Source organism: Protopterus annectens, chromosome 3.part1, assembly GCF_019279795.1.
Source record: "Protopterus annectens isolate FY-2018-M chromosome 3.part1, PAN1.0, whole genome shotgun sequence".
In the NCBI taxonomy this organism is placed as follows: domain Eukaryota; kingdom Metazoa; phylum Chordata; order Ceratodontiformes; family Protopteridae; genus Protopterus; species Protopterus annectens.
Genome location: NC_056732.1, coordinates 15,225,192 through 15,237,736, shown reverse-complemented (window position 1 = coordinate 15,237,736; position 12,545 = coordinate 15,225,192). Strand labels below are relative to the sequence as shown.

The 12,545-nt window shown below is 32.8% G+C and overlaps 1 protein-coding gene across 2 annotated transcripts in view; it reads right to left on the bottom strand.

The window, feature by feature from the left end:
* The window catches only part of LOC122797969, a 1,071,556-nt gene that overhangs the window by 514,991 nt on the left and 544,020 nt on the right, over window positions 1-12,545 (bottom strand). For both annotated transcript variants that reach the window (XM_044066507.1, XM_044066508.1), the window contains one exon: window positions 2,688-2,824. In XM_044066507.1, coding sequence (XP_043922442.1) covers window positions 2,688-2,824 — 137 coding nt within the window. The remainder of the gene's footprint in view (window positions 1-2,687; window positions 2,825-12,545) is intronic.

Sequence of the window (12,545 nt, the reverse complement as noted above, 5' to 3'; positions counted from 1 at the left end):
AGTGTTAGTAACTTAAGCTAAGTGGAGAGCCACGCATTTTAAAAGAGCATAGATTAAAGGGGTGAGCACTATGCATTCTGTTCTATGGAATACAGTGGGAAGGCCAATAAATTTAAATAGCTGAAGGGGAGTGATTTCACAAAATAATTTTGTGCTTACTCACAATAGCTAGAGAAATAGGTGGTCAAATTAACATATTGGATAGGCAACTAGAAAGACAGTTGAAAAACAATTTCTCTGTGACAAGCAACACAGATGTGGTCTCTACTAGTTTAAATATGCAATTAAGAATTCAAGTAAAAGACAGTGTAAAGAAAACAACTCAATATATAAAATAGAAGATGAAAAAGCAAAACAAAATACAAGAAAAACTAACTTTTCTCTCACAGCAAGTTGTGGCAGAGTCTGGGTGAGCTTTTCCAGTGCCTTTGTTTACCAGAGTTGCCTGAATGGACACAAAAATTACTGCTTTTTAGCAGAGATCCATGGAGAAAAGTTCCACAAAGAAAAATTTGCCAATTTTTTTTAATATTAAAATCCATTTTTTAACACAGAGTTAATTATCTAACTATTAAACCTGCTTTTACAACTAGAGCACATTGCTAGGGTTTCTCTACCATTGTAAACACCTAGTGATCACCTGTCATTTTATATATATGGCCCTTGGACATACAATATATAGAAGTAACCTTTTTCAATAGTTTCGTATAAAAGGATTATTTTCATAAATACCAACTTCGTGTATAACATACAGTAGGTTTTAAAAATAGTAGGAAGTGAAAATACTTGGAAGGCAAACAAAATTTCAAGACATTTACTCCTGAGGATCAAAACTCAGGGAAGACACTCATTGCCAATGTAGAAAAAGTTAACTTACAGCTGAAACTTATTTCATTTATTTAACATTTATTTACTGGGAAAGTCCGACTTGGAATGAGCTAATTTTAATTGGAGGCCTGCGGAGAAACGATCCAGATGCATGTCTTTGTGGCATGGGAGGAAACCGGAGCACCCAGTGGAAACCCACATGAATGCAGGGGGGACATGCAGACTCCGCACAGAAATGAAACAAACAGAAATGAAATTAAACAGAACAGGATATTATATTGTCATTTGGAAACAGTTAAACAAGCTGTGCTGTTTTATAAAGTAATCCGAAAAATCAAAAAGGGAGAGAAAAATAGGTTTCTAAAAATAAAATTCACATTGGAGATTTCAAGTGAATTAGTGATCAGGGAAAATCTTAGGTAAAAAATGAAACTGTCTGCTCTTGGCACGCCACCAGGAGCCAATGCAGGGGGGGGGGGGGGGAGTCATTCAACTGCTGCTACTTTAATTCAGGATTGGTAGCAACTGTTTTAATTACAGTAGAATCAGGTGAACACACACACACACTGGATGGGGGGGGGGGGGGACTTTCATTCTGCACCTCTCCTAAACAGTAATGAAACACCTTGCATCTCCCTGAAATATGCATACTTCTCATGTTTTCTGCTTAAAAAAATGAAACATTATAATAACACTATTCAGGCAATTTCCACGGTAATACTTACCACAAAACATGCTCATTCTAGACAAATAAACACTTGAAACACAGACTGTGCATTTGTGGCCTTCTCTCTGTATTCAGGTTTCTGAATTTCTTTGAACGTGGTGTATGTGTGCACAAGCGTTTGTTTGCGCTCTCTTTTCTAAATTCACACCTGCATCAGCTTCACTGAGAGTGCACACCTGACTGTGCACCTGTGTGTGCAGTTAAGTTTGCACTTGCCTGAGCATGTACACTTACTTTGCATGAGCATGTGTTGACCTGCGCAAGTGTTCATGTGCTTTAGTCATGTGTAAGAAGCAATGGGAATAGAGGTCACTATGTATGCAACTAAAAATTCAAAACGTTGCATCCAGTGAAGGGATTGTGGTAGAACTATTTTTCAAACACCTATTTTTAATGAAAATACAAAAATATCCAGAGGTACTTAATTTTTTATGCAATACTGACCTCCAGGGTGGGAACTGCAGGGAAATACTAAGCTGTCCATGGGTGTTGTCAGGCCTGATACTGCAGACAAAAGGATTCGCCTGGAAATACTAAGCTGTCCACAGGTGTTGTCAAGCCTGATACTGCAGACAAAAGGATTCGCCTGGAAATACTAAGCTGTCCACGGGTGTTGTCAAGCCTGATACTGCAGACAAAAGGATTCGCCTGGAAATACTAAGCTGTCCACGGGTGTTGTCAGGCCTGATACTGCAGACAAAAGGATTCGCCTGGAAATACTAAGCTGTCCATGGGTGTTGTCAAGCCTGATACTGCAGACAAAAGGATTCGCCTGGAAATACTAAGCTGTCCACGGGTGTTGTCAGGCCTGATACTGCAGACAAAAGGATTCGCCTGGAAATTCTAAGCTGTCCACGGGTGTTGTCAAGCCTGATACTGCAGACAAAAGGATTCGCCTGGAAATACTAAGCTGTCCACGGGTGTTGTCAAGCCTGATACTGCAGACAAAAGGATTCGCCTGGAAGGTCTGCTATTTCCCTGTAATATCTAACTGGCAGACATTGTGGCTTGCTTATATCCCTACAGGAGTATCCCTTACCTCAAAAATGTATTTAGCAACATTTTTCTTTTCCTTTGTCCTTGCACAACAGTGATTAATTTAAAAGCAGTTTAGCATGATTTTTTTTCTTACTTTGCCACTTCTTCTGGTGTCCTCAAATGGGCCACAATAATGGTCATATGCAATCGCTCGACAGGGATGAGGGCCCTTAATAGTCTAGGTTCCTTAGTAACAATAAGTTCCTGGACATCTTCAATTTTATCCAGAATCTGCAATTAAAAACAGAAAACACTGCTGTAAAGACTTTCTTGCTTTACGTGGTTATATCATTTAAATGATAAAAGAATTCCTCTACAATAAATATATTCCAGTATTCAAAATATATGCACTTACATGTTGACCATTAGCTTAATACTGACAGGAGTGCTCAGTTTTTTAGTACTTAATGGAAATATTTTTTCCTGCACTGCAGTAAAATGGAAATTTTACATCTACAATTCTGATTAAAATTTTTTTCAATTGATTTCAATATAATTCATCTAACAGTGCATTCTGTCAATGCGAATGAAAAGCAAGCGTGTGATGGTATTTATCAAGCTAACTCAAACCGCTTTCTAATTGTAGTGAAATGGAAACCCATGTGCAAATCGTGTTGCTTGCTGGAGAACAGACAACACAATGCTTAGAAACGTGTCTAATATATTATTTAAAACTCGCAGAACTCACTGGAGAATGTATCTATTAGGATGAAGAATGCTTTACTCTGTAGCAAAGGAAGCTTCTTGTGTTTTTATTAAAACATTTCAATGTAGGATAATGATTATCATAGCATAACTGATATCAGAGCGACCACGTAGGGGTAATTAATAGGTGTATAATCTGCAGGGCTACCATATCACCCTCTGTTTAATCTTTTTCTTACCTGCTGCCTGGTGGCCTTCCACCATCCCATGACTTGCCTAGCCCAGGCATTACCGGTCAAGCTGTCCCAGGTTTTACAGAATGCCCCCAGTTTTTGCACTTTGACACATCCATAATCCCTCCCAAAATTGGTGATTTGGGGTGATATGATGGTAGATTTTGCACTTCATGACATTAGAGTTATTGACTTTTTACTCCAGAAACTGCATGCTAATTTCCATAGTCTTAGTCTGTCCTCTCTTCTAGTTCAAAAAGTGTCCCTGAATACCCCCCCCCCCCCCAAGTCAGGAACTTGGAGAATAGCAGCAATGAGACTACAGCTCCTCCCCACGAGTGAGATCTGCTAATGGGAGCTCATGCTCCTCCCCAGGAGTGAGATCTGCTAATGTGAGCTCATTCGGGAAGCTATAAGGATATTTTCCCTACAAGTCCTATCCCCAAGCCCCAGTAATAACTGATGCATGCCTTACAATGCTGGCACTGTGATACACACATGCTGCCGTGTATGTGTTGATTACATCTACAGTGTTGTGTTGCTTGGCATGGACTGCACTCCTAGAGTATGCACAAGGTTACCTACCCTATCCTGCCGGGTACTTTAATGTGCTATGGTTGACCATGTGAATCTATCATCCCAGAGCAGTGGCAATTAGGCTTTTGCTCCTTCACTCTATCCCCTTAACTTGTTCCTCCAGCCCAGGTCATCTGAAGTGCAGTCAGAGTGTAGCCCTCCAATGCCACAAAACCTCTACATCATCTGACTGCTACCATTTCCGCACACTATAAACACTTCCAGTGCCACCTCTCATTTATTGTCACTCTAACTCAAAGGAGTTTGGGGGGGGGCAACTACCACAATACTCTAAAATATTATTATAGACTCCCAACTCTACACAAAACCCTAACATAATAGCTCTTACTGAAGCCTGGGTTAAAGATTCCTTCTGCTTACATCCAAGACAACTATAGCATCCTGTAAGACTTTAGACTTGGTCCAAGAATTAGTAGCACAGTCAAGCAACATCTCCCTGCAAATTACTGACTCTTCAAAAAGTTAACCAGGCTGACAGAGCCTCACTGGTTGTTAGAAAATGTACATCAAGAAACATTAGTCTTAACCTTCAAACTTTTAAAAAACAAAAATGACCAAGTTCACACCACGCTCCACCTTACTCAGACAGCTAAGCCAAGACCAAATAGCAATAGCAGTACTCCAAACTGAACTGCTCAATACGATGCTGCAAAGTTTACAAACACGATTTATTTCACATAAAAGCTTTAAGTGTGCAAAGTAATCATACACTTTTCGTCAGGGCTCCTGCCCCAACTTCTTCAGAAACAGCAACTAACATTTACAATACACTTTTATATATATATGTGACCCCACCCACCGTCATCAATACAATTAATCAATTAATTACATTTAGTCTAAAATTGTTAGACTAAAAACAATATTGTAGAGTAGTTTAAATGAACATATACACAAAACAAATCAACCTCAATGTGAACCATACATATTTTAAAAAAACTATTATGTGTATTTACTTCTATTTTATGATATATAATTTTTAATATTATTTATTTCATTTTATTTATTATTAAATTTAAGTCTGAGACACCATGTTGCCCAAGCCTATCCTACTACACTTCGGCACTCATTAATTATGTTAAAATTAATGTAATGTTTAAAAGTTTAAAAATACTAAAAATATTAAAAATATTTACATTTGTTTATCAGAAGAAAAACTCTCTATATATATATAATATCTTAGTCAATAATTTCAATGAATTCAACTTAAATATACATAAATATATATAACATAAATATAAATATAAATATATATATATATATATATATATATATATATATATATATATATATATATATATAAATGGACTCAAAAGACAAGTCTTATTAAATTAAAAATGCTTGTTCCAATAGGTGAATGTAAAATATGAATTAATGTGAATCTACTCCTTTAACTTTTGAACTGTTCTCAATGTTTACATCCATATAAACAAAGTTATTATATATAGTTTTCATATTTATATTTATAATACTTATATACATAATTATTAACAAAATTGTTTATATATAAAAAAAATTTTTGTTTATATATAAAAATTTCATCTGTCTACATTTTTCAATCTAAGTATACATTTAATGGAACACATTTCGTTTAGACCTGGGGTTCTCATTGCGTTGGTTCTCAATTGCCAAAGGAGTTCCGACTTTTCCAAAAACAAACTTTCATTACCTCCCCTGCCATCTGAGTTAACTTGATCTAACACTCTAAATTTAAAATTATGGTTCGAGTGTGTGTCAATGTGTCTAGCTAACGCATTGTCCATTTTCTTGGCATTAATATTATATATATGTTCTTTGATCCTATCAACTAGTTTCCTGTCAGTCTTTCCTATATAAAACACTTGGCATGACTGACAATTCGCTAAGTAGACCACCTGTTTACTGTTGCAGCTGTGTTTAACCAGCGTTCTGTATTCTCTCCCATTAATCACAAATCTAGTTCCTTCTTCTATATACTTACAACAGTTACACATTAAACACTTTGACATTCCTCTCTTAGTTGTTAAGGACACACACTTCTTTTGTAAAATTTCCTTCAAATTCGCTCCACGTTTGTATACTATCTTAGGTTTACTTGGTAGTAGATCACAAAAATATTTGTCATTTTGTAAATATTCCCAATTCTTCACCAATATGTTAAATATTAGTTTTGAATCTAAGTTGTAAGTACAAATAAAGTTACAACCAAATGGGACCCCCCCTTTCTCTTTTTCTCCTGTAGTTATTTCTCTATTTCTTATACTATCCTGCCTTACTTCTAGTTCTAAATTTAAAATAGGTAGATATACACCCTCCATTCTTTTAAATTTTACTTCCATTAATATTTCACTTAGTAGATCATATGGGTAGCCTCTTAATTTGAAGAATTCTAAAATTAATTCACATTCTTCATTGAATTCATCCTCTAGTGATGTCATTCGAGCTGCTCTTACCAGTTGCCCTTTTACTACCGACTTTTTCTGATGTTTCGGGTGGCAACTGGTAAAATGGAGATACATATTCGAATGTGTCTCTTTCCTAAAAATTTTTGATTCGGTGAATGTAAGCGATTCACCAGTGGATGAATTTAACCGCTTGAAAGTTTTAACAAACCGAAGTGGTGACTTTAAAATATACAATTATGCGGACATTGATATTTGTCCTGAAATTGTAGAGCTACTATCTAGGGGTTACACCTTTGTTCCTTCACGTCCCATGAATCTAGCTGAAACGTTGCTAGACTTGAAACTTTTTTGTAGAAAAATTAACCTGACAGCCCTTATGGGGAACAATACAAATGAAAAATCTGATTTATATGTATGTAGTGTATATAATCCTCCATTACATCCTCAGGTATCTTTATTTGAAATGGCAACAGAATTAGACTTGAGGAATTTAGAAAAATCCAACCTGTATAGAAAGAATTATAGGTACAATATAAGTAAAGATGAAAAGGAATTGCTAGATTATTTAAAACAAGCACCCATCCGAATTATGAAACCGGACAAGGGTGGGGGCCTGGTGATTATGTCTACAGATGACTATAATACCAAAATGTACAGTATTTTAGAGAGTGAAACTTACGCTAAAGCCTCAATAAATGAAATGCATGGGGCATATAGGAGAATAACAGCATGGATAGAAGAACTATACATAGAGGCAAGAATAGATAGGGACATTTATTTATATTTACAACAAACGTTTCCAAGAACGCCCTATTTATTCGGGATACCAAAGATTCACAAATGCCTCATAAATCCACCAATGAGACTGTTAGTAGACGGTAGGAAGAGTTCAACTTATACTTGTGCAAAACTATTGGACAATATGTTGAAAAAATAGATTATAAATGAAAAACAAATTTCAAAAGACTCTTGGACATTTTTAAAATCCATTAGTGAATTGGAATTTGTTTCTCAGGCAGTGTTTGTAACGGTCGATGTGAAAGACCTATATTCCAGCATTCCACATCAGATAGCAATTGAATGGGTGGCCGAAATGTTGTGTATGTCAGGAGCACCAACGAGTGAGATAAGTTTAGTGAAAGAATTAATAGACACTGTGTTATCTTACAATTATATAATGTTTGAGAAAGATATTTATCATCAAAAAATTGGAGTGGCTATGGGCTCACCATGTGGTGGTGCCATAGCAAATTTAGTAATGGCTTATTGGGAGAGGTCTTTTGTCCTTAACAACAATGTTCTTAAAGAAAAAATTTTGCATTACACTCGTTTTTTGGACGACATCTTTATACTATTTAAAGGGACAATACAAGAGATTGATGACTGCTTAAAAAACTTAAATAGCACTACTAGTTTTTTGAGTTTTACATATTGCTATGATGTCAATAGTATAGAATATTTAGATGTATCCCTAAGAAAAGATTATGAAAGAAATATGTACTTATCAAAAATTTTTAGGAAAGAGACACATTCGAATATGTATCTCCATTTTACCAGTTGCCACCCGAAACATCAGAAAAAGTCGGTAGTAAAAGGGCAACTGGTAAGAGCAGCTCGAATGACATCACTAGAGGATGAATTCAATGAAGAATGTGAATTAATTTTAGAATTCTTCAAATTAAGAGGCTACCCATATGATCTACTAAGTGAAATATTAATGGAAGTAAAATTTAAAAGAATGGAGGGTGTATATCTACCTATTTTAAATTTAGAACTAGAAGTAAGGCAGGATAGTATAAGAAATAGAGAAATAACTACAGGAGAAAAAGAGAAAGGGGAGGTCCCATTTGGTTGTAACTTTATTTGTACTTACAACTTAGATTCAAAACTAATATTTAACATATTGGTGAAGAATTGGGAATATTTACAAAATGACAAATATTTTTGTGATCTACTACCAAGTAAACCTAAGATAGTATACAAACGTGGAGCGAATTTGAAGGAAATTTTACAAAAGAAGTGTGTGTCCTTAACAACTAAGAGAGGAATGTCAAAGTGTTTAATGTGTAACTGTTGTAAGTATATAGAAGAAGGAACTAGATTTGTGATTAATGGGAGAGAATACAGAACGCTGGTTAAACACAGCTGCAACAGTAAACAGGTGGTCTACTTAGCGAATTGTCAGTCATGCCAAGCGTTCTACATAGGAAAGACTGACAGGAAACTAGTAGGCAGGATCAAAGAACATATATATAATATTAATGCCAAGAAAATGGACAATGCGTTAGCTACACACATTGACACATACTCGAACCACAATTTTAAATTTAGAGTGTTAGATCAAGTTAACTCAGATGGCAGGGGAGGTAATGAAAGTTTGTTTTTGGAAAAGTTGGAACTCCTTTGGCAATTGAGAACCAATGCAATGAGAATCCCAGGTCTAAACGGAATGTGTTCCATTAAATGTATACTTAGATTGAAAAATGTAGACAGATGAAATTTTTATATATAAACAAAAAATTTTTTTATATATAAACAATTTTGTTAATTATGTATATAAGTATTATAAATATAAATATGAAAACTATATATAATAACTTTGTTTATATGGATGTAAACATTGAGAACAGTTCAAAAGTTAAAGGAGTAGATTCACATTAATTCATATTTTACATTCACCTATTGGAACAAGCATTTTTAATTTAATAAGACTTGTCTTTTGAGTCCATTTATATATATATATATATATATATATATATATATATATATATATATATTTATATTTATATTTATGTTATATATATTTATGTATATTTAAGTTGAATTCATTGAAATTATTGACCAAGATATTATATATATATATAGAGAGTTTTTCTTCTGATAAACAAATGTAAATATTTTTAATATTTTTAGTATTTTTAAACTTTTAAACATTACATTAATTTTAACATAATTAATGAGTGCCGAAGTGTAGTAGGATAGGCTTGGGCAACATGGTGTCTCAGACTTAAATTTAATAATAAATAAAATGAAATAAATAATATTAAAAATTATATATCATAAAATAGAAGTAAATACACATAATAGTTTTTAAAATATGTATGGTTCACATTGAGGTTGATTTGTTTTGTGTATATGTTCATTTAAACTACTCTACAATATTGTTTTTAGTCTAACAATTTTAGACTAAATGTAATTAATTGATTAATTGTATTGATGACGGTGGGTGGGGTCACATATATATATAAAAGTGTATTGTAAATGTTAGTTGCTGTTTCTGAAGAAGTTGGGGCAGGAGCCCTGACGAAAAGTGTATGATTACTTTGCACACTTAAAGCTTTTATGTGAAATAAATCGTGTTTGTAAACTTTGCAGCATCGTATTGAGCAGTTCAGTTTGGAGTACTGCTATTGCTATTTGGTCTTGGCTTAGCTGTCATTCGTCTTAACCTTGTCATAGTTTATATTCCTCCACCTTACTCAATTATTATTTGAGATGCCATCATGCCAGTGTTCTCAAATGGTCCTAGCAGGAATAAGATTATTCTTTGGAATTTAACTTGGATGCTAGTGGTCACAAACCAAAGAGCTGAACAGCATGCTGCAACAGTTTAGCCTAGAACAACTTGTAAAGCAGCCAATCTGGATTAGCCTCAAAACAGGAAAACATGCTACCCCGATCTTATTTTAGCAACTTGGCTCACTGATACAACATGCAAATTTTGCCCCACCCTTTGGGGAAAATCAAATGAAAAATTGATTTATATTATGGTTATTAATTCCTTAATCCTATATCTTTATTTAAATAAAAGTTAGCGGGGAAATTTGAAAAATAATTTATAAAAAGTTATATCAATATTAAAGAGAAAAAATTGCGTTATTTAAAAAAGCCCCTAATTTTAAAAAACCCGGGCAATGGGGCCGGTTTTATTCAAGTTATTCCAAAATGTACGTTTTTTTAAAAGGTAAATTAGAAAAGCCCTAAATGGGGGGGGATAGGGGAAATCAAGGTGGGAAAATATACATGGGCAAGAATGATCTTTTTTTTTTACAAAAATTTCCAAGAACGAAAATTTTTGGGTACCAAAACCCAAAACCCTCATAAATCCCCCAATAATTTGTAACTGGAAGATTCAACATACTTTAAAAACTTTTACAATTTTAAAAAAGTTAAAATAAAAAAAAATTTAAAAAAAATTTTGGAATTTTTTAAAAATTAGGAATTGGAATTTTTCCACAGTTTTTAACTCATTAAAACCATTTTCCCCTTTCCAATGAACAATTAAAGGGTCAAGTTGGTAAGGAAAAACCCAGGGGAAAATTTTAGTGGTTTAGCAGGTTATCTTACAATTATATAATTTTGAAAAAATTTTTCATAAAAAGGATGGTAGGGTTGGGGGGGGCCCAAGAAATTTTAAATGGTTTAGGGAGGGTCTTTTGCCTTAAACAACTGTTTTGTTTTTTTGCTTTCCTTTTTTGGGCCTTTTTTTAAATTTTTAAAGGGCAAACAAAATTGTACTCAAAAAACAAAAAACCCTCTGGGTTTTTTTTTTACATAGCAGATGTCAAAATAAATTTTAGAGTATTAAAAAAAATTTGAAAAATATTCATAAAAATTTTTAAAAAAAAATTTAGTTCTCCATTTTACCATTCCCCAAAACTAAAAAAAGTCTTAAAAGGGAAATTTAAACAGCTGTGCAATAGAATAAAATAAGAATTGAAAATTTTAAATTCTTAAAATTGACACCCAATACTAAAGGAAAATTAAAAAAAATTTGAATATGTAACCCTTTTTTAATTTTAGAATGGAAAAGGGCGGGATGTATAAAAAAAATAACCGGGGAAAAAAAAGGGATCCCTTTTTTAACTTTTTTGTATTAAACTTTTCAAAACAATTTTAAAAATTTGGTAAAATTAAATTTAAAAATGAAAAATTTTTTTTTGGGACATCCAATAAACCTGAAATCAAACGGGGAAATTTTAAGGTTTTAAAAAAGAATTGTTCCTTCCTAAAAAAATGCAAATTTTTTGGTAAGTTGAAATTAGGGGAATTTTTGTTTTTGGGGGGAAAATAAAACCTGGTTAAAACCTCAACTAAACATGGTTATTACGAATTTAGCTCCAAGGTTTTAGGAAAGCTACAAAATATAGGGGGAAAAAGCTTATTAATTTTAACCAAAGAAAAGGAAAGCGACTCCATTGCCTATAACCCAAATTTTAAATTTAGAGTGTTAGACTGGTTAACCCAGATGCAGGAGGTAATGAAGTTTGTTTTGAAAAGTTGAACTCTTTATGTACTGAGAACCAATGCAATGAGAATCCCAGGTTCAAACGGAATGTGTCTCCTATTAAATGCATACTTAGATTGAAAATGTAGACAGATGAAATTTTATATAAACAGTAATTTTTTTTATATATAAACAATTTTATTAATTATGTATATATTATAAATATAAATATGAAAATTATATATAATAACTTTGTTTATATGGATGTAAACATTGAGAACAGTTCAAAGAAGGAGTAGATTCAACATTAATTCATATTTTACATTCACCTATTGGAACATGTATTTTTAATTTAATAAGACTTGTCTTTTGAGTCCATTTATATATATATATATATATATATATATATATATATATATATATTGTATCATATATTTATGTTATATATATTTATGTATATTTGTTGAATTCATTGAAACACACCAAGATATTATATATATATATATAGAGAGTTTTTCTTCTTGATAAACAAATGTAAATATTTTCTTTTAATATTTTTAGTATTTTTAACTTAAACATTACATTAATTTTTAATATAATTAATGAGTGCCAAGGTAGTAGGATAGGCTTTGGCAACATGGTGTCTCAGACTTAAATTTAATAATAAATAAAATGAAATAAATAATATTAAAAATTATATATCATAAAACAGGAAGTACACACATAATAGTTTTTTAAATATGTATGGTTCATATTGAGGTTGATTGTTTGCATATGTTCATTTAAACTACTCTTAATATTGTTTTTAGTCCAACAATTTAGACTAAATGTAATTAATTGATTAATTGTATTGGATGATTTTGTGGGTG